General features: G+C 46.0%; 1 protein-coding gene across 1 annotated transcript in view; it reads right to left on the bottom strand.

Moving 5' to 3' along the window:
* Window positions 1–15,250, bottom strand: part of jade3 (jade family PHD finger 3) — a 39,385-nt gene extending 24,135 nt beyond the window's left edge. The window contains 7 exon segments of the mRNA XM_084172237.1: window positions 764–975; window positions 3,147–3,337; window positions 3,466–3,623; window positions 4,009–4,091; window positions 8,045–8,104; window positions 10,292–10,364; window positions 15,078–15,250. Coding sequence (XP_084028363.1) covers window positions 764–975; window positions 3,147–3,337; window positions 3,466–3,623; window positions 4,009–4,091; window positions 8,045–8,093 — 693 coding nt within the window. The 5' untranslated portion in view covers window positions 8,094–8,104; window positions 10,292–10,364; window positions 15,078–15,250.
* Window positions 15,251–23,004: the final 7,754 nt, after the last annotated feature.

Below are 23,004 nucleotides of genomic sequence, written 5' to 3'. Positions count from 1 at the left end.
GGGTTAACAGGCAGGGAGAGACAGCAGTGGGTTAACAGGCAGGGAGAGAGACAGCAGTGGGTTAACAGGCAGGGAGAGACAGCAGTGGGTTAACAGGCAGGGAGAGACAGCAGTGGGTTAACAGGCAGGGAGAGACAGCAGTGGGTTAACAGGCAGGGAGAGACAGCAGTGGGTTAACAGGCAGGGAGAGAGACAGCAGTGGGTTAACAGGCAGGGACAGACAGCAGTGGGTTAACAGGCAGGGAGAGACAGCAGTGGGTTAACAGGCAGGGAGAGACAGCAGTGGGTTAACAGGCAGGGAGAGAGACAGCAGTGGGTTAACAGGCAGGGAGAGAGACAGCAGTGGGTTAACAGGCAGGGAGAGAGACAGCAGTGGGTTAACAGGCAGGGAGAGAGACAGCAGTGGGTTAACAGGCAGGGAGAGACAGCAGTAGGTTAACAGGCAGGGAGAGAGACAGCAGTGGGTTAACAGGCAGGGAGAGAGACAGCAGTGGGTTAACAGGCAGGGAGAGAGACAGCAGTGGGTTAACAGGCAGGGAGAGACAGCAGTGGGTTAACAGGCAGGGAGAGAGACAGCAGTGGGTTAGATTAGATGTATTTATCATAAGGTGAATGCACCAATTTGTAAGTCGCTCTGGATAAGAGCGTCTGCTAAATGACGTAAATGTAAATGTAGGTTTTTAGTTATTTACACACTAATTGTAAGTAAAACCCTTCTTCAAAATACCCACAATGCGCAAAATCAGTGCTTCTAGGTTTTTACCTGGTGAACACAGATGTTGCATTTGTCACAAAAGACCATGTCGTTGCCCTCCTCGCTGTCGGGGGACCGGCACACGTCACAGAGGACGTCCTCGTCGTACTCGATGCCAAGCCCTTCCACCGTGTCGATGGCGTGGTTCATGTTGTCATGACACTGGCGCTCCAACGCCTCCATGGTGCGCTCCAGCGTCAACTCGTCTACAGGCCCTTCCCCTGGGAGAGAGAGAATGATACACCAATCAGAACATGGCTTATCTACAGGTCCCTCCCTTGGGGAATGACAAGGAATAAACCACTGTTGCTACTGCTCCACGTCCCAGAGTAGAAACCGCCCTCTTTTCCCCAAGGCTATACAGTGCATTCGGAAAGTTGACCTTTTCCACATTTTGTTACGTTACAGCCTTATTCTAAAATGGATTAAATACATGTTTTTCCTCATCAATCTACACACAATACCCTATAATGACAGAGCGAAAGGTTTTTAGAAATATATACAAATCTATTAAAACCAGAAACACCTTATTTATATAAGTATTCAGACCTTTTGCTATGAGACTCGAAATTGAGCTCAGGTGCATCCTGTTTCCATTGATCATCCTTGAGATGTTTCTACAACTTGATTGGAGTCCACCTGTGGTAAATTCAATTGATTGGACATGATTTGGAAAGGCACACATCTGTCTATATAAGGTCCCACAGTTGACAGTGCATGTCAGAGCAAAAACCAAGCCATGAGGTCGAAGGAATTGTCCGTAGAGCTCCCAGACAGGACTGTGTCGAGGCACAGATCTGGGGAAGGGTACCAAAAAATGTCTGCAGCATTGAAGGTCCCCAAGAACACAGTGGCCTCCATCATTGTTAAATGGAAGAAGTTTGGAACCACCAAGACTCTTCCTAGAGCTGGCCGCCCGGCCAAACTGAGCAATCGGGGGAGAAGGGCCTTGGTCAGGGAGGTGACCAAGAACCCGATGGTCACTCTGATAGAGGTCTAGAGTTCCTCTGTGGAGATGGGAGAACCTTCCAGAAGGACAACCATCTCTGCAGCACTCCAACAATCAGGCCTTTATGGTAGAGTGGCCAGACGGAAGCCACTCCTCAGTAAAAGGCACATGACAGCCACCTTGGAAGGCACCTAAAGGACTCTCAGACCATGAGAAACAAGATTCTCTGGTCTTTGGTCTGAATGCCAAGCGTCACATCTGGAGGAAACCTGGCACCATCCCTACGGTGAAGCATGGTGGTGGCAGCATCATGCTGTGGGGATGTTTTTCAGCGGCAGGGACTGGGAGACTTGTCAGGATCGAGGGAAAGATGTACAGAGAGATCCTTGATGAAAACCTGCTCCAGAGCGCTCAGGACCTCAGACTGGGGCGAAGGTTCACCTTCCAACAGGACAACGACCCTAAGCACACAGCCAAGACAACGCAGGAGTGGCTTCGGGACAAGTCTCTGAAAGTCCTTTAGTTGCCCATCCAGAGCCCGGACTTGAACCCGATCGAACATCTCTGGAGAGACCTAAAGATAGCTGTGCAGCGACGCTCTCCATCCAACCTGACAGAGCTTGAGAGGATCTGCAGAGAAGAATGGGAGGAACTCCCCAAATACAGGTGTGCCAAGCTTGTAGCGTCATACCCAAGAAGACTCGAGGCTGTAATCACTGCTTTTTTGAAATTAACAAAACATGAGAAGGCTTTGTTTGCTTCAACAAAGTACATTTACATTTTAGTCATTTAGCAGACGCTCTTATCCAGAGCGACTTACAGTTAGTGAATACATATTTTTTTATACTGGCCCCCCGTGGGAATCGAACCCACAACCCTGGCGTTGCAAACGCCATGCTCTACCAACTGAGCTACATCCCTGCCGGCCATTCCCTCCCCTACCCTGGACGACGCTGGGCCAATTGTGCGCCGCCCCATGGGTCTCCCGGTCGCGGCCGGCTGCGACAGAGCCTGGATTCGAACCAGGATCTCTAGTGGCACAGTTAGCACTGTGATGCAGTGCCTTAGACCACTGCGCCACTCAGGAGACCAGGTAAAGGGTCTGAATACTTATGTAAATGTGATATTTCCGTTTTTTAAAACCTGTTTTTGCTTTGTCACTATGGGGTATTGTGTGTAGATTGATGAGTGGAAAAAACAATTGAATCAATTTTAGAATAAGGCTGAAATGTAACAATATGTGGAGAAAGTCAAGGGGTCTGAATACTTTCCGAATGCGCTGTATCTCAATAGTGTGAAATCTATCTTTGGTCGCCTCCTGTCTACTTGTCAACACATCAGAGAGACATGAGGAGAGAACTAGGAGAGGCTTTAGAGAAACAGCCTAATGTTCCTCTTCTCACCCACCCACACCCACAATTACCCACAATTACCCACAATTACCCATGTGTCCTAGCTCAGCGTTGAGTGCCTGCAGCCAGTAGAGGTCCATGTCATCCAGATCATAAGGACACATGGCCTCAGCCAGCTCCTTGATGTTAACATAACCCGTCTCTGTCGAGTCCTGACTCCAGCACTGGATATACCTCCTCTGGAGGGTGAACAACACCTCCTTAGGCTTCTCCGCTATGTTCCTAGACACAGAGAGACAGACCCACGCCCACCACAGACACAATGACAAATTGCTAGCAGTGTCTATTAATCAGACAAATCAGCATCAGTTCCTGAGGTCGAGAGACAAGTAGAGGTGTTGTATGGTTACCTGATGGAGGGCTGTGGGATGGTTTCGGGGAAGGCCGGCACCTGCACCCCCTTCTCCCACTCCTGTCTCCAGGTGTCCCCCAGCAGGTAGTAGTCTTCAGGGGAGACATGGTGAGAGTCAGGCAGCTTCATGGCACTGATCAGGTCTTTCCTGAACACCTGGGGAGGGAGGAGAGGAGGGGGTTGACACTTAAATACATATATTACATTGTCTGCATCCCAAATGACACCCTATTCCCTATATAGTGCACTACTTTAGACCAGAGAATGGCACCCTATTCCCTATATAGTGCACTACTTTAGACCAGAGAATGGCACCCTATTCCCTATATAGTGCACTACTTTAGACCAGAGAATGGCACCCTATTCCCTATGTAGTGCACTACTTTAGACCAGAGAATGGTACCCTATTCCCTATATAGTGCACTACTTTAGACCAGAGCCCTGTGGGGACTAGGGTGCTATTTGGGACACATGGTTGTGTGTGAAGAACACAGGAAGCGGATGTGAGCTGTTCAGGAAAGGAACATCAGCGTAGCGCTACCTCTGCTGGTTTCCTGGGCATGGAGGCGGGGGTTCCAGGTTTACTTCCATACTTGTTGGATGAGCAGAAGGAGGTGGAAGGACCTGAGGAGTACAAGGTAGAGGAGGATTAGAGAGAGGTAGAGGAGGATTAGAGAGAGGTAGAGGAGGGTTAGAGGAGGGTTAGAGGAGGGTTAGAGAGAGGTAGAGGAGGGTTAGAGAGAGGTAGAGGAGGGTTAGAGAGAGGTAGAGGAGGGTTAGAGAGAGGGGTAGAGGAGGGTTAGAGAGAGGTAGAGGAGGGTTAGAGAGAGGTAGAGGAGGGTTAGAGAGAGGTAGAGGAGGGTTAGAGAGAGGTAGAGGAGGGTTAGAGAGAGAGGAGGGTTAGAGAGAGGTAGAGGAGGGTTAGAGAGAGGTAGAGGAGGGTTAGAGAGAGGTAGAGGAGGGTTAGAGAGAGGTAGAGGAGGGTTAGAGAGAGGTAGAGGAGGGTTAGAGAGAGGGTAGAGGAGGGTTAGAGAGAGGTAGAGGAGGGTTAGAGAGAGGTAGAGGAGGGTTAGAGAGAGGTAGAGGAGGGTTAGAGAGAGGTAGAGGAGGGTTAGAGAGAGGTAGAGGAGGGTTAGAGAGAGGTAGAGGAGGGTTAGAGAGAGGTAGAGGAGGTTAGAGAGAGGTAGAGGAGGGTTAGAGAGAGGTAGAGGAGGGTTAGAGAGAGGTAGAGGAGGGTTAGAGAGAGGTAGAGGAGGGTTAGAGAGAGGTAGAGGAGGGTTAGAGAGAGGTAGAGGAGGGTTAGAGAGAGGTAGAGGAGGGTTAGAGAGAGGTAGAGGAGGGTTAGAGAGAGGTAGAGGAGGGTTAGAGAGAGGTAGAGGAGGGTTAGAGAGAGGTAGAGGAGGGTTAGAGAGAGGTAGAGGAGGGTTAGAGAGAGGTAGAGGAGGGTTAGAGAGAGGTAGAGGAGGGTTAGAGAGAGGTAGAGGAGGGTTAGAGAGAGGTAGAGGAGGGTTAGAGAGAGGTAGAGGAGGGTTAGAGAGAGGTAGAGGAGGGTTAGAGAGAGGTAGAGGAGGGTTAGAGAGAGGTAGAGGAGGTTAGAGAGAGGTAGAGGAGGGTTAGAGAGAGGTAGAGGAGGGTTAGAGAGAGGTAGAGGAGGGTTAGAGAGAGGTAGAGGAGGGTTAGAGAGAGGTAGAGGAGGGTTAGAGAGGGTTAGAGAGAGGTAGAGGGGGGTTAGAGAGAGGTAGAGGAGGGTTAGCGAGAGGTAGAGGAGGGTTAGAGAGAGGTAGAGGAGGGTTAGAGAGAGGTAGAGGAGGGTTAGAGAGAGGTAGAGGAGGGTTAGAGAGAGGTAGAGGAGGGTTAGAGAGGGGTTAGAGAGAGGTAGAGGGGGGTTAGAGAGAGTAGAGGAGGGTTAGAGAGAGGTAGAGGAGGGTTAGAGAGAGGTAGAGGAGGTTAGAGAGGTAGAGGGGGGTTAGAGAGAGGTAGAGGGGGGTTAGAGAGAGGTAGAGGGAGGGTTAGAGAGAGGTAGAGGAGGGTTAGAGAGAGGGGTTAGAGGGGGAGGAGGAGAGAGGTAGAGAGGGGGTTAGAGGAGAGGTAGAGGAGGGGTTAGGAGAGAGTAGAGGAGGGGTTAGAGAGAGGTAGATGGAGGGTTAGCGAGAGGTAGAGGGGGTGTAGAGAGAGGTTGAGGAGGGTAGGAGGTAGAGGAGGGTTAGAGAGAGGGTTAGAGGAGGGTAGAGAGGGGTTAAGAGAGAGGTTAGAGGGGGTTAGAGAGAGGTAGAGGAGGGTTAGAGAGAGGTAGAGGAGGGTTAGAGAGAGGTAGAGGAGGGTTAGAGAGAGGTAGAGGAGGGTTAGAGAGAGGTAGAGGAGGGTCTAGAGAGGTAGAGGACGGGTATAGAGAGGGGGTTAGAGAGAGGTAGAGGAGGGTTAGAGAGGGTAGAGGGGGTAGAGAGGGTTAGAGAGGGTTAGAGAGAGGTAGAGGAGGGTAGAGAGGTAGAGGGTAGAGAGGTAGAGAGGGTTAGAGAGGTAGAGGAGGGTTAGAGAGAGGTAGAGGGGGGTTAGAGAGAGGTAGAGGAGGGTTAGAGAGGGGTAGAGGAGGGTTAGAGAGAGGTAGAGGAGGGTTAGAGGGGGGTTAGAGAGAGGTAGAGGAGGGTTAGAGAGAGGTAGAGGAGGGTTAGAGAGAGGTAGAGGAGGGTTAGAGGGGGGTTAGAGAGAGGTAGAGGAGGGTTAGAGAGAGGTAGAGGAGGGTTAGAGAGAGGTAGAAGAGGGTTAGAGAGAGGTAGAGGAGGGTTAGAGGGGGGTTAGAGAGAGGTAGAGGAGGGTTAGAGAGAGGTAGAGGAGGGTTAGAGAGAGGTAGAGGAGGGTTAGAGAGGGGTAGAGGAGGGTTAGAGAGAGGTAGAGGAGGGTTAGAGAGAGGTAGAGGAGGGTTAGAGAGGTAGAGGAGGGTTAGAGAGAGGTAGAGGAGGGTTAGAGAGAGGTAGAGGAGGGTTAGAGAGAGGTAGAGGAGGGTTAGAGAGAGGTAGAGGAGGGTTAGAGAGGGGTTAGAGAGAGGTAGAGGGGGGTTAGAGAGAGGTAGAGGAGGGTTAGCGAGAGGTAGAGGAGGGTTAGAGAGAGGTAGAGGAGGGTTAGAGAGAGGTAGAGGAGGGTTAGAGAGAGGTGGAGGAGGGTTAGAGAGAGGTGGAGGAGGGTTAGAGAGAGGTAGAGGAGGGTTAGAGAGAGGTAGAGGGGGGTTAGAGAGGTAGAGGAGGGTTAGAGAGGTAGAGGAGGGTTAGAGAGAGGTAGAGGAGGGTTAGAGAGAGGTAGAGGGGGGTTAGAGAGAGGTAGAGGAGGGTTAGAGAGAGGTAGAGGAGGGTTAGAGAGAGGTAGAGGAGGGTTAGAGAGAGGTAGAGGAGGGTTAGAGAGAGGTAGAGGAGGGTTAGAGAGAGGTAGAGGAGGGTTAGAGAGGGGTTAGAGAGAGGTAGAGGAGGGTTAGAGAGAGGTAGAGGAGGGTTAGAGAGAGGTAGAGGAGGGTTAGAGAGGGGTAGAGGAGGGTTAGAGAGGGGTAGAGGAGGGTTAGAGAGAGGTAGAGGAGGGTTAGAGAGAGGTAGAGGAGGGTTAGAGAGGTAGAGGAGGGTTAGAGAGAGGTAGAGGAGGGTTAGAGAGGGGTAGAGGAGGGTTAGAGAGAGGTAGAGGAGGGTTAGAGAGAGGTAGAGGAGGGTTAGAGAGAGGTAGAGGAGGGTTAGAGAGAGGTAGAGGAGGGTTAGAGAGAGGTAGAGGAGGGTTAAGGTGTCTGCATTCTTCCCATCCAAAACAGTGCGTACATACATATATTATGACATTGTGATGTTTTTGTTCGATTTGGTCTTTGGCAAGTTTTTTTTCTTCCAGCAGGCACGCCGAAGTCTGTAGCCAAAGTCTCCGCCACTTCGTGATTGGTCAACAGCAGGGATTCTTCAATTAAGTATGTGGTCATTCAACGAGAGACGATTGTTTTCAAGCACATTGTTTCATTGAGAAATACTGCACCAAACATCTTAGTTAGATGTAAAATTGATGACTAAGATCTCCTCGGCAACAACTTCAAAATGAATGACAGATTTCTTGCGTTATCTTAGATTAATTCTGATTATTTTGAGGAAGTGTATACCGGCTACAGCGTCTCAAGATGGACAAACAGTACTATTGCAGTTTTTTTGTAATCATTTTTCAGGCTAAAGTCTTTTAAGGGAGTATGCGAGCACACTGGTTCAGTTCACCAGCCGAAACACAGGGAGTATGGGAGCACACTGGTTCAGTTCACCAGCCGAAACACAGGGAGTATGGGAGCACACTGGTTCAGTTCACCAGCCGAAACACAGGGAGTATGGGAGCACACTGGTTCAGTTCACCAGCCGAAACACAGGGAGTATGCGAGCACACTGGTTCAGTTCGTTGAGAACTCTGCACCAGCCGAAACAAAGTATGCAGAAGGCTTTAGAGAGAGGAAGAGCGGTTAATGTTTAAAAAGACATTAAGTAAAAGCTTTTCTCTGTTTATAGACAGCATGTTATTCTCAATGACTGTCGTGGGTTTCATCATGTCATGACGTAAAGACAGTTGGAACTCACTCTCATTGTCAGAACTGTCACTGCTGCTTGAAGACCTGAGCCGTTTCATCCTGATGTATCCTACAGGGAGGAGGGGAGACAGAGGCAGAAGACATGAGACAGAGCTAAGAGACAGAATAGCTCGCAGAATGACGCCTCTGTACTAGCTAATTATAAACATTCAGGGGAGCATTACGCCTCGATCAGATCGACAGCGTCCTTCCAGCAATGCAGCGTCAAATTCTGCTGTCAAACTTTCTTCATTATGTAATCCAACATAATGGAAATGTGCAACAAAAGTTCAACATTCACCTTCTGCTACTATTTCTGTCAAGTCTAAGCATACAGTTTGATGCATACGTTGGATTTATCCAACCTATGCAACACACCGAATGCACTGCAACTGCCTCTGCAACGCAATGCTGCAAGGCTAACGCAGCGTTCCATTGGAAATTAATGTACTTCTGGTGTCCCAAAACACAGTGGCGCTGTCGGCGTCATCGAGGCGTTGCCTACATAATGTACGTCTGCCTTAGATACAGTGCCCTCAAAGTATTCACACCACTCAACTTTTTCCACATTTTGTTGTTACAAGGTGGAATTAAAATGGATTTAATTGTCATTTGTTGTCAACGATCTATACAAAATACTCCAATGTCGGAGTGGAGGAAAATTCTAAAATATGAAGAAAACATATACATATATATATATATATCTTGATTACATTTTAGTCATTTAGCAGATGCTCTTATCCAGAGCGACTTACAGTTAGTGAGTGCATACATTTTCATACTGGCCCCCTGTGGGATTAGATAAGTATTCAACCCCGAGTCAATACATTTGAATCACATTTGGCAGTGATTACAGCTGTTAGTCTTTCTGGGTAAGTCTAAGAGCTATGCACACCTGAATTGTACAATATTAGCACATTATTGGTTTTAAAATTCTTCAAGCTCTGTCAAGTTGGTTGTTGATCATTGTTAGAAAGTCATTTTCAAGTCTTGCCATAGATTTTCAAGCAGATTTTAGTCAACTGTAACTCGGCCACTCAGGAACATTCAAATGGTAAGCAACTCCAGTGTAGATTTGGCCTTGTGTTTTAGGTTATTGTCCTGCTGAAAGGTGAATGTCTACCAGCATCTGGTGGAAAGCAGACTGAACCAGGGTCTCCTCTAGGACTTTGCCTATGCTTAGCTCTATTCCGTTCCTTTCCCCCCCCCCCAAAAAAAAAAAACTATAGTCCTTGCTGATGACAAGCATACCCATAACATGATGCAGCCTCCACCATGTTTTAAAATATGAAGAGTGATGTGTTGTGTTGGATTTGCCCCAAACATAACGCTTTGTATTCAGGACATAAAGTTAATTTCTTTGCCACATGTTTTGCAGTTTTACTTTAGTGCCTTGTTGCAAACAGGATGCATGTTTTGGAATACTTATATTCTGTACAGACTTCCTTCTTTTCACTCTGTCATTTAGGTTAGTATTGTGGAGTAACTACAATGTTGTTGATCCATCCTCAGTTTTCTCCTATCACAGCCATTAAACTTTGTAACTGTTTTAAAGTCACCATTGGCCTCATGGTGAAATCCCTGAGTGGTTTCCTTCCTCTCCGGCAACTGGGTTAGGAAGGACGCCTGTATCTTTGTAGTGACTGGGTGTATTGATACACCATCCAAAGTGTAATTAATAACTTCACCATGCTCAAAGGGATATTCAATGTTTTGTTTTACCCATCTACCAATAGGTGCCCTTCTTTGCGAGGCGTTGGAAAACCTCCCTGGTCTTTGTGGTTGAATCTGTGTTTGAAATTCACTGCTCAACTGAGGGACCTTACAGATAATTGTATGTGTGGGGTACAGAGATGAGGTAGTCATTCAAAAATCATATTAAAACACTATTATTGCACAGAGTGAGTCCATGCAACTTGTGACTTAAGCAAATGTTTACTCCTGAACTTATTTAGGCTTGCCACAACAAAGGGGTTGAATACTTTTTGAATCAAGACATTTCAGCTTTTCATGTTTTATTAATTTGTAAAAATGTCTCAAAACATAATTCCACTTTGACATTATGAGATATTGTGTGTAGGCCAGTGACAAAAAAAATCTACATTTAAATCAATTTTAAATCCAGGCTGTAACTAAATGTGGATAAAGTCAAGAGGTGTGAATACTTCCTGAAGACACCGTAGGTATCTTACGGTTCTATACTGTACTTTAATCACATTCATAGAAGGCTCCAAAGATCGGCAAGTCTGTCACTCACCATAAATGTCAAGTCTAAAAGCATGCTAGAGTTTCCCTCTGGTGACCTCCAACCAACCTCTCCTCATCCATGCCTAGAACAGTAATAACAGAAACAGGGTTAGAACTGACTGGACCCGAGAACGGGACCTTATTCTCTATATACACGACTTCTGACCAGAGCCATCAATCAGACAATGTATCCTGATGATTCATGAGAACTTGTTCTCAACTGGCTTCCTGGTTAAATAAAGGTGAAATTTAAAAAAATCACTGTGCCAGACTTGTTGTCTGTCTGGCTGGCTGTTAGATTAATATTCCTGATGATTCACTGTGCCAGACTTGTTGTCTGTCTGGCTGGCTGTTAGATTAATATTCCTGATGATTCACTGTGCCAGACTTGTTGTCTGTCTGGCTGGCTGTTAGATTAATATTCCTGATGATTCACTGTGCCAGACTTGTTGTCTGTCTGGCTGGCTGTTAGATTAATATTCCTGATGATTCACTGTGCCAGACTTGTTGTCTGTCTGGCTGGCTGTTAGATTAATATTCCTGATGATTCACTGTGCCAGACTTGTTGTCTGTCTGGCTGGCTGTTAGATTAATATTCCTGATGATTCACTGTGCCAGACTTGTTGTCTGTCTGGCTGGCTGTTAGATTAATATTCCTGATGATTCACTGTGCCAGACTTGTTGTCTGTCTGGCTGGCTGTTAGATTAATATTCCTGATGATTCACTGTGCCAGACTTGTTGTCTGTCTGGCTGGCTGTTAGATTAATATTCCTGATGATTCACTGTGCCAGACTTGTTGTCTGTCTGGCTGGCTGTTAGATTAATATTCCTGATGATTCACTGTGCCAGACTTGTTGTCTGTCTGGCTGGCTGTTAGATTAATATTCCTGATGATTCACTGTGCCAGACTTGTTGTCTGTCTGGCTGGCTGTTAGATAAATATTCCTGATGATTCACTGTGCCAGACTTGTTGTCTGTCTGGCTGGCTGTTAGATTAATATTCCTGATGATTCACTGTGCCAGACTTGTTGTCTGTCTGGCTGGCTGTTAGATTAATATTCCTGATGATTCACTGTGCCAGACTTGTTGTCTGTCTGGCTGGCTGTTAGATTAATATTCCTGATGATTCACTGTGCCAGACTTGTTGTCTGTCTGGCTGGCTGTTATATAAATATTCCTGATGATTCACTGTGCCAGACTTGTTGTCTGTCTGGCTGGCTGTTAGATTAATATTCCTGATGATTCACTGTGCCAGACTTGTTGTCTGTCTGGCTGGCTGTTAGATTAATATTCCTGATGATTCACTGTGCCAGACTTGTTGTCTGTCTGGCTGGCTGTTAGATTAATATTCCTGATGATTCACTGTGCCAGACTTGTTGTCTGTCTGGCTGGCTGTTAGATAAATATTCCTGATGATTCACTGTGCCAGACTTGTGGTCTGTCTGGCTGGTTGCTAGATTAATATTTGCTCTGGCTGCTGGAAGCTCCCTGGGTGAAACAGCAGCAACAATACACACAGGCAGGCAGACTACGGTAGCTGTGGAGGAGAGATTCATTACTGATGATCAGTCAGGTCCACACACAGCATAGGTACTGCTTCTACTACTACTGCTGGTACTACTACTACTACTACTACTACTACTACTACTACTACTGCTGCTACTACTACTACTGCTGGTACTACTACTACTGCTGGTACTACTACTACTACTACTACTACTGCTGGTACTACTACTACTACTGCTGGTACTACTACTACTACTACTACTACTACTACTACTACTACTACTACTACTACTACTACTGTTGCTACTACTACTACTACTGCTACTACTACTACTACTACTGGTACTGCTGGTACTACTACTACTGCTGGTACTACTACTACTGCTGGTACTACTACTACTGCTGGTACTACTACTACTACTACTACTACTACTACTACTACTGCTGGTACTACTACTACTACTGCTGGTACTACTACTACTACTACTGCTACTACTACTACTACTACTACTGCTACTGCTACTGCTACTGTTGCTACTACTACTACTGCTACTGCAACTACTACTACTACTGCTGCTGCTGCTACTACCACCATTGCTACTACTGTTGCTACTACTACATTTACATTTACATTTTAGTCATTTAGCAGACGCTCTTATCCAGAGCGACTTACAGTTAGTGAATACATATTTTTTTATACTGGCCCCCCGTGGGAATCGAACCCACAACCCTGGCGTTGCAAACGCCATGCTCTATCAACTGAGCTACATCCCGGCCGGCCATTCCCTCCCCTACCCTGGACAACGCTGGGCCAATTGTGCGCCGCCCATGAGTCTCCCGGTCGCGGCCGGCTGCGACAGAGCCTGGATTCGAACCAGGATCTCTAGTGACACAGTTAGCACTGCGATGCAGTGCCTTAGACCACTGCGCCACTCAGGAGTACTACCGTTGCTACTACTACTACTGCTACTGATGCTACTACTACTACAGTTGCTACTACTACTACTGCTTCTACTACCACCATTGCTACTACTGCTACTACTACCATTGCTACTACTACTACTACTACTACTACTACTACTGCTACTACTGTTACTACTGTTGCTACTGTTGCTACTACTGCTACTACTACTACTACTGTTGCTACTACTACTACTACTGCTACTACTGTTGCTACTACTGCTACTACTACTGTTGCTACTACTACTACTACTACTACTACTACTACTACTGCTACTACTGTTACTACTGTTGCTACTACTGCTACTACTACTACTACTACTACTACTGTTGCTACTACTGCTACTACTACCATTGCTACTACTACTACTACTACTACTACTACTACTACTGCTACTACTGTTACTACTGTTGCTACTACTGCTACTACTACTACTACTGTTGCTACTACTACTACTACTGCTACTACTGTTGCTACTACTGCTACTACTACTACTACTACTGTTGCTACTACTACTACTACTACTACTACTGCTACTACTACTGTTGCTACTACTACTACTACTACTACTGCTTCTACTACCACCATTGCTACTACTGTTGCTACGACTACCATTGCTACTGTTGCTACTACTACTACTACTACTACTACTACTAGTCTTAATATTTTACACAGAGGATGAATGGAACATTTTGAAGGGCCATTTTCCATATCAACAACCTTAAAATTCCACAGTAAAAATGTCTGATGCTGTTATAAGTTATAGATGCAAGTGTATCGGCAGACACCCTGGACCCACTCCAATGGGTATACAGCTCCACAGATACAGAGGGATGTGTTCAGTGTACAAGGTCTGCAAACAGGGATTCATTATTACATTCAGCGCAAAAACGTTATACGGTTCAGTATATTTATTAGGCTACATTATTGGCAATTTATTACATTATACATGCGAAAGTTATTACGTTATTAGCTAGTATTACATTTAGTGATGGGGGGAATGGATAGTTACATATCGGGATATTAGTTGACGATATATCGAATGGCTTTGACAATCTGAATATTATTTTTGCTCTACATGTCCAATGTTGAACTACCCTAGCCGATTAAACTCAACGATTTACAATGGAGTTGAACAGTGACTAGTGTGGGTGAACTGGAGCTCCAACATCACATATTATGTTAGTTTTTATTTATTTATTTATAATAATAAAAAACTACTGGTTTCTTCAGCACCCAAAGAATAGCCCACAATCACACAGAATGTCGTGTGTAATTGTGGGTTATTCTTTGGGTGCTGAAATCTGTAGTTTATTGAAATAAAAAACGTCCATTTTATTTGAGATTGGAAGTCCTAGTCGCCGCCCAACTCCATCTTACATCGTGGTTGAATTTAATCGGCTATAACTACCCCAGCCTCTAACTCAATAAAATAGTAATGATGTAAAATCCTGCATATTGCCTCGTTTTGGTGGTGGTTCCTGTGTGCGACAACAGTCCACCATTATAAAACACACATCTTAGACCGGGATATAAAACACATCTAGACCGGGATATAAAACCCATCTAGACCGGGATATAAAACCCATCTAGACCGGGATATAAAACACATCTAGACCGGGATATAAAACCCATCTAGACCGGGATATAAAACACATCTAGACCGGGATATAAAACACATCTAGACCGGGATATAAAACCCATCTAGACCGGGATATAAAACCCATCTAGACCGGGATATAAAACCCATCTAGACCGGGATATAAAACCCATCTAGACCGGGACAAGACCCTGACGGCCTTGGCGCCAAACTCCAGCCTCGCTGCCTACAACACTGTGGCGTCTGAAATCAAACAACGGCGCCTCCACCATTCTGTCCGTTCGCTATGCTAAAATATCACTTCATTTTAGTGGTCTGCGCCAATTTTTCCAAGGACTAAATTTAATTGAGACGTGAACAGGTTAAAGTATGGATGTGACCGAGTACCACATTCGTCATTTTAGCGCCATAGGAGGCTGAAGTCCTTGTGTGAGAGAGGAAGAGGGAGGTAGCGGGCCCCACAGCCTGGCTGGTAGGCTACATCCCGGGCTAGCCTTGCCACACCGAGGTGGCGGGCCCCACAGCCTGGCTGGTAGGCTACATCCCGGGCTAGCCTTGCCACACCGAGGTGGCGGGCCCCACAGCCTGGCTGGTAGGCTACATCCCGGGCTAGCCTTGCCACACCGAGGTGGCGGGCCCCACAGCCTGGCTGGTAGGCTACATCCCGGGCTAGCCTTGCCACACCGAGGCTGCACACAACACACGACCACATTGTTCAGCGACCTTACCTTGGATCCGCGGTAAATTACGCAGCTTATTGCGATTCCTGAACGCTTTCACCAAATTCCTCACATATAAACACGGCACTCTTAGTAAAACTATTTTTCCTGTATTATATATATTTTTCCACACACTGAATATTTCCCGTAACTAGCTGTAACCTCTCCTCACCAACTGCCCTATTGAGTACCGCCAAAGACGGGATATAAGTCAACCAAGATAGACCACAGCCTGTCGTTTCAAACGGGAACAAATGAGTCATAGCGGGCGGAGCCAAGCACCAGCTAGCGAGATCCTATTGGCGCGTTATAGACAATATTTGCATATTTCCGTTAGGGAACGCCTATTATGTGGAGTGCGAGTGTGTAATAACTCAATTCGCATTTTCACTCCTAAACAACGCCATTAAAAAAAAAAAACTTTGGCAAAGGGTAAAGTCTACAAAAGTTAGTCCACTGTGTTCGTAACATATTTTAGTTTTGGGAACAGAATACTGTATTGAGATCAAATATTTAATCGATGAGAAAATTAGCAGAATGACGGCCAAAATCCATCTCGTTCCATCTTCTCCCACTGCCGGCCACTGGGCTTCCTCTCACTACCATATTTGGATATTCGGATGCTTCACATTTATACATCCAGTGAAATATCTGTCTCATTGTTCTATCTGTGGGACCACCCTGTCCAAGTATGGGTAGCTGCAGCCCAATATGGCGACCAGAGAATGGGCGAGTGGGTTTGTCGAAAGGAGTGGGTGTATGGAAAGTGAATCAGCTAATTGGACAGATGTTTTTCCACTCAAGAACGTTTTACGTGGCTGCGTTGTATCCGCCTGCCTGCCGACTTAAAGTGCTTCTTACTGGGTATCACAAAACATTTGTATAACTAAACCAAGATAGACCACAGCCCGTCGTTTCAAATTGGAACAAATGAGTCATAGTGGGCGGAGCCAAGTGCGAGCTAGCGAGATCCTATTGGCGCGTTATAGCCAATATTTGCATTTTTCTTAGGGAACGCCTACTGTGTTAAGCGCGTGTGTGCAATAACTCAATTCGCCTTTGCACGCCTGCTAAACAACGCCATTTTTAAAAGCTTTGGCAAAGGGTCAAGTAAAAATCCATGTTGTTCCACTGCCGGCCACTGGGCTTCCGCTCACTATTTGGTAGTGAGTGAAAACGCCAAGCGGATGCTTCACATTTATACATCCGGTGAAATATCGGTCTCGTTGTTCTATCCGTGGTATCACTGTCGTGTAGCCGGAGGTAGCTAACGTGGCAATTTTTTTCTCTCACACAATTTTATTTCAAGTAAGGCATACAAAGCATGAAGCAACAGTACACTCATCATCAATAACAATCGTCAGTTATATAAAGCAACATGTAAAATGTTGGTCCCATGTTTCATGAGCTGAAATAAAAGATCCCAGAAATTTTCCATACGCACAAAAAGCTTATTTCTCTCAAATTTGTTTACGTCCCTGTTAGTGAGCATTTCTCCTTTGCCAAGATAATCCATCCACGTGACAGGTGTGGCATATCAAGAAGCTGATTAAACAGAATGATCATTACACAGATGCACCTTGTACTGGGGACAATAAAAGGCCACTCTAAAATGTGCAGTTTTGTCCCACAACACAATGCCACAGATGTCTTTTAAGTATTGAGGTAGCATGCAATTGGCATTCTGACTGCAGGAATGTCCACCAGAGCTGTTGCCAGAGAATTGAATGTTAATTTCTATACCATAAGCCGCCTCCAACGTCGTTTTAGAGAATTTGTTAGTATGTCCAACCGGCCTCACAACCGCAGACCACGTGTATGGCTTTTTGTAGGCGAGCAGTTTGCTGATGTCAACGTTGTGAACAGAGTGCCCCATGGTGGCAGTGGGGTTATGGTATGGGCAGGCATAAGCTACAGACAACGAACACAATTGCATTTTATCGATGGCAATTTGAATGCACAAAAATACCATGACGAGATCCTGAGGCCCATTTTTTTAAAGGTACCTGTGACCAACAGATGCATATCTGTATTCCCAGTCGTGTGAAATCCATAGATTAGGGCCTAATGAATTTATTTCAACTGACTCAGTTTTATATGAACTGTAACTCAGTAAAATCTATGAAATTGTTGCATGTTGTGTTTATATTCGTGTTCAGTGTACAATTATTTGTGTAGAACTAACAGTGAAATATGTCTCAGACTAATACTCTGGCTGAAAAACAGAAGTTCAAACTCTCGCGGTACGGTAATTGGTAATTGGTAATAAACGGAAGAAAAAAAAACACTAAATCAAAACCATCTGACCTATAGCAGAGCGCATTCAACGCCCACTCCTAACCATCTGACCTATAGCAGAGCGCATTCAACACCCACTCCTAACCATCTGACCTATAGCAGAGCGCATTCAACGCCCACTCCTAACCATCTGACCTATAGCAGAGCGCATTCAACACCCACTCCTAACCATCTGACCTATAGCAGAGCGCATTCAACACCCACTCCTAACCATCTGACCTATAGCAGAGCGCATTCAACGCCCACTCCTAACCATCTGACCTATAGCAGAGCGCATTCAACACCCACTCCTAACCATCTGACCTATAGCAGAGCGCATTCAACACCCACTCCTAACCATCTGACCTATAGCAGAGCGCATTCAACACCCACTCCTAACCATCTGACCTATAGCAGAGCGCATTCAACGCCCACTCCTAACCATCTGACCTATAGCAGAGCGCATTCAACACCCACTCCTAACCATCTGACCTATAGCAGAGCGCATTCAACGCCCACTCCTAACCATCTGACCTATAGCAGAGCGCATTCAACACCCACTCCTAACCATCTGACCTATAGCAGAGCGCATTCAACGCCCACTCCTTTCGACACGCCCACGCTGGGTCCTAGACTCCGCCCGGTTTAGGGCTGCCACGCTGGGTCCTAGACTCCGCCCGGTTTAGTGCTGTGTTGATCAGGGTTTCCCAACTGGCGCCCGGTGGGTCCTAGACTCCGCCCGGTGGTGATTATTTGGCCCCCCCATGGGACTCTATGTATTTTACTAGTTCTGACCCACTGACACTGTTAGAGGGGAATAAAGCAGCCCAAGCATTAACACACAGGAACTATACTGAATATGAATATACTGTACATACGATATGACGAGCTGTATTAACAGTAATAAAGGACTATATAAATGACATATCATCCCTGAACATGTTTACAGGTTACAAGCTATACGGTGTAAGCATACATAATGCAACAACAACTAACTATTGAGAACAATATATACGTCACACAACTCACTTTGGCCACGCACACCATCCCACAAGTCCAGAGATATGAGTGAGTCTAGTTATTGATGGGCAGAGACATGTTGCTCTCTGCCACTGCTTGAGGAAGACGGACAGTACTGTGTGGCCTGTACAGTCAAGAGGATGGCCAGATGTCCGGACCCCTAGTAACCTCTCAGGGCACTGGCCAGCAGCATACCACCCTGCATCCCACTGCTGGCCAGCAGCGTACCACCCTGCATCCCACTGCTGGCCAGCAGCATACCACCCTGCATCCCACTGCTGGCCAGCAGCATACCACCCTGCATCCCACTGCTGGCCAGCAGCATACCACCCTGCATCCCACTGCTGGCCAGCAGCATACCACCCTGCATCCCACTGCTGGCCAGCAGCACACCACCCTGCATCCCACTGCTGGCCAGCAGCATACCACCCTGCATCCCACTGCTGGCCAGCAGCATACCACCCTGCATCCCACTGCTGGCTTGCCTCTGAAGCTAAGCAGGGTTGGTCCTGGATGGGCGACCAGATGCTGCTGGAAGTGGTGTTGGATGGCCAGTAGGATGCACACTTTCCTCTGGTCTAAAATAAAATATCCCAATGCCCCAGGGCAGTGATTGGGGACATTGCCCTGTGTAGGGTGCCGTCTTTCGGATGGGACATTAAATGGGTGTCCTGACTCTCTGTGACTAAAGATCCCATGGCACTTATCGTAAGTGTAGGGGTGTTAACCCCGGTGTCCTGGCTAAATTCCCAATATATACCATCATGGCCACCTAATCAACCCCAGCTTCCAATTGGCTCATTCATCCTCCCCTGTCACTATTCCCCAGGTCGTTGCTGTAAATGAGAACGTGTTCTCAATCAACTTACCTGGTAAAATAAAGAACCCTAAGTCCTCACTTACAAACATTCTACGGGCAGCAGGTGGCTTAGTGGTTAAGAGCGTTGGGCCAGTAACCGAAAGGTCGCAGGTTCGAATCCCCAAGCCAACTAGGTAAAATAATGTGCCCTTGAGCAAGGCACTTAACCCTAATTGCTCTGGATAAGATGTGCTGAATGACTATACTGTACTGAAGAAAAAAAACATTCACCGCCAGGGAATTCGTAGAATAAACCACATTTCCATCCACAGTTTTTATTACATTTACGTGATTTAGCAGACGCTCTTATCCAGAGCGACTTACAAATTGGTGCATTCGTCTTATAGCCAGTGGGATAACCACTTTACAATATGTTTTTTTTTGGGGGGGTGACACCATTTTGTTCCACCATTGGGGTGACAGAGCAGCGAACAGTTTTGACTGGGCTGAGCGGGAACTGTGCTTCCGCAGAGGTAGGGGAGCCATCAGGCCAGAGGTGGATGAACGCAATGCCCTCGTTTGGGTGTAGGGACTGATCAGAGCCTGAAGGTACGGAGGTGCCGTTCCCCTCACAGCTCCGTAGGCAAGCACCATGGTCTTGTAGCAGATGCGAGCTTCAACTGGAAGCCAGTGGAGTGTGCAGAGGAGCGGGGTGACGTGAGAGAACTTGGGAAGGTTGAACACCAGACGGGCTTCAGCGTTCTGGATAAGTTGTAGGGGTTTAATGGCACAGGCAGGGAGCCCAGCCAACAGCGAGTTGCAGTAATCCAGACGGGAGATGACAAGTGCCTGGATTAGGACCTGTGCCGCTTCCTGTGTAAGGCAGGGTCGTACTCTCCGAATGTTGTAGAGCATGAACCTACAGGATCGGGTCACCGCCTTGATGTTAGCGGAGAACGACAGGGTGTTGTCCAGGGTCACGCCAAGGCTCTTTGCACTCTGGGAGGAGGACACAACGGAGTTGTCAACCGTGATGGCGAGATCATGGAACGGGCAGTCCTTCCCCGGGAGGAAGAGCAGCTCCGTCTTCCCGAGGTTCAGCTTGAGGTGGTGATCCGTCATCCACACTGATATGTCTGCCAGACATGCAGAGATGCGATTCGCCACCTGGTTATCAGAAGGGGGAAAGGAGAAGATTAGTTGTGTGTCGTCTGCGTAGCAATGATAGGAGAGGCCATGTGAGGATATGACAGAGCCAAGTCATTTAGCAGACGCTCTTATCCAGAGTGACTTACATTTAGTGAGTGCATACATTTTCATACAGTGCGACTTTATGCGTGTAAAGTCATGCAAGGCAGCTATATTGGAAACAGGAAGTTTCGGTAAAATGTTATAAATGCCGACAGATAATTTTTTCTTTCGACATGGTGAGACCTTTTTGTGTCGGTGAAATGTATTATGCAAGAAATGGCAATGGAAACGTCTTTATGCGCAAATATTGATATAATCACCATCATATCAAAGCAAACTTGGAGTCACACGATGACATGGTGTGTGGTCCTCCCACTAGGACTCAGGAAACCATGCAGTTTATTAGGCTACAGATTAAATAAGTGATGAACTTCACAGGGTGGTGAAAGTACACGGTGATGCTCCTTTCCAATAAATCGAGGGTCTTATTCTGGTGACATGACGATCGATGCTTTACTGCTGTTTGACAAATAAAAATATTATCGATAATAATCTCATCATGTAGACTAGCCCTGTGGTTCCCAAACTGTGAGGGAGGGCGCGGGTTTAAAAAAGTTTTTAAAGGAACTCAGTCCGGCTTTAAACTTACTCCTGAAAGTTGTAATAGTAGAATGCGATAATCAGTTCCTCTTGTCAAGTTAGTCATTTCAGACCTTAGAGAGATATTTATAACTGGTCTGAAATGTCCAGATCAACAAGCCCATGTCAGCTAACGTTTTTTAATTTCGTTTTTTTTTTTTTGCCCATAGCATGGCAAAAATTTATAGACTTGCAAGCAAATTAGCTTTAAAGCAGCTACATTTTCTTTGCATCCAATGACAAAATGTGTAGAATTGCAGGTAATAAGCTTTAAACCTTCAAAATTCTCTCCACCAACCAGAGGGGTGTGAACAGTTTGATTCATGGACAGTGCTTGTGCCCACAGAAATAGACGTGGCGCGTGCGCGGGGGGGGGGGCTCCGAGTGAAAACGTTTGGGAACCCCTGGACTAGTCTAGCCCCACTGTATCTGCCAGCTGTTGGCTATTATATATATATATATATATATATACACACACCCCTGGACTAGTCTACCTGCCAGCTGTTGGCTATTGTGCACTTACCAGAACCAGAGTGGGCACATTTGCTATTTAACAACAGTTTTTATGATACAACTATCAGTAGAGTTGAAAATGCGATGAACTTTAGATGTCATCATCACACACTGATTTCGATCCGCAACAAGTCCATTTGGTGGAAACACACCACTGGTGGGAAAATGTAGATATTTTCATTATACGGATTCTAGAATATTCACATGAAAAATCGGTCGCTAATTGGAAGGAAACCTGAGAAAGTAGAAACAGAAACATCTCCCACACTAAAGTTTCAAACACACCACATACAAATGGATCTTTAATATATTAGTAATGACATGTTACATTTGATTCTACAGAAGCAGATACAATAGGAAACATTTAGCAATACAAAGTCCAATCATTCCTTCAACAAATACAAATGTTAAAGTATATTGTGCTTCCCAAATGGCACCCTAGTCCCTTTATAGTGTACTACTCCGGTCCAAATGGCACCCTAGTCCCTTTATAGTGTACTACTCCGGTCCAAATGGCACCCTAGTCCCTTTATAGTGTACTACTCCGGTCCAAATGGCACCCTAGTCCCTTTATAGTGTACTACTCCGGTCCAAATGGCACCCTAGTCCCTTTATAGTGTACTACTCCGGTCCAAATGGCACCCTAGTCCCTTTATAGTGTACTACTCCGGTCCAAATGGCACCCTAGTCCCTTTATAGTGTACTACTCCGGTCCAAATGGCACCCTAGTCCCTTTATAGTGTACTACTCCGGTCCAAATGGCACCCTAGTCCCTTTATAGTGTACTACTCTGGTCAAAAGTAGAGGCACAGGGTGCCATTTAAACATTACCACCTACATCTCCTCTTTGCAATACATTCAAAATATTTTCTAAGAAAATCTATTTAATTTTATTTCACCCCCCCCCCCCAAAAAAAAACTAAAATATGTGAAATTATTATTTACATAATGGGTGTAGTCTTGAAAGCTGATTGGTGCACATTCTGGCTGGCTTTCAATAAAAATATTCACAACTTGAGAGTAGAAAACAAAAATACATTAGAAAATAAAAATCAGAATCAAGCCTTGACACAAATAAAAAAGTCACAGCCCCCCCACCCCCCCACAAACACATTACAGTGGTGTCTCCCCCCAGTGGTGTCTCCCCCCCCAACACATTACAGTGGTGTCTCCCCCCAAACACATTACAGTGGTGTCCCCCCCCAAACACATTACAGTGGTATTTAGTCAGCCACCAATTGTGCAAGTTCTCCCACTTAAAAAGATGAGAGAGGCCTGTAATTTTCATCATAGGTACACGTCAACTATGATAGACAAAATGAGAAAACAAATTCCAGAAAATCACATTGTAGGATTTTTAATGAATTTATTTGCAAATTATGGTGGAAAATAAGTATTTGGTCAATAACAAAACATTCTCAATACTTTGTTATATACCCTTTGTTGCAATGACACAGGTCAAATGTTTTCTGTAAGTATTCACAAGGTTTTCACACA

Source organism: Coregonus lavaretus (assembly GCF_964263955.1).
Source record: "Coregonus lavaretus genome assembly, chromosome: 11".
Taxonomy (NCBI): Eukaryota; Metazoa; Chordata; class Actinopteri; order Salmoniformes; family Salmonidae; genus Coregonus; species Coregonus lavaretus.
This window is presented reverse-complemented; position numbering and strand designations above follow the sequence as displayed.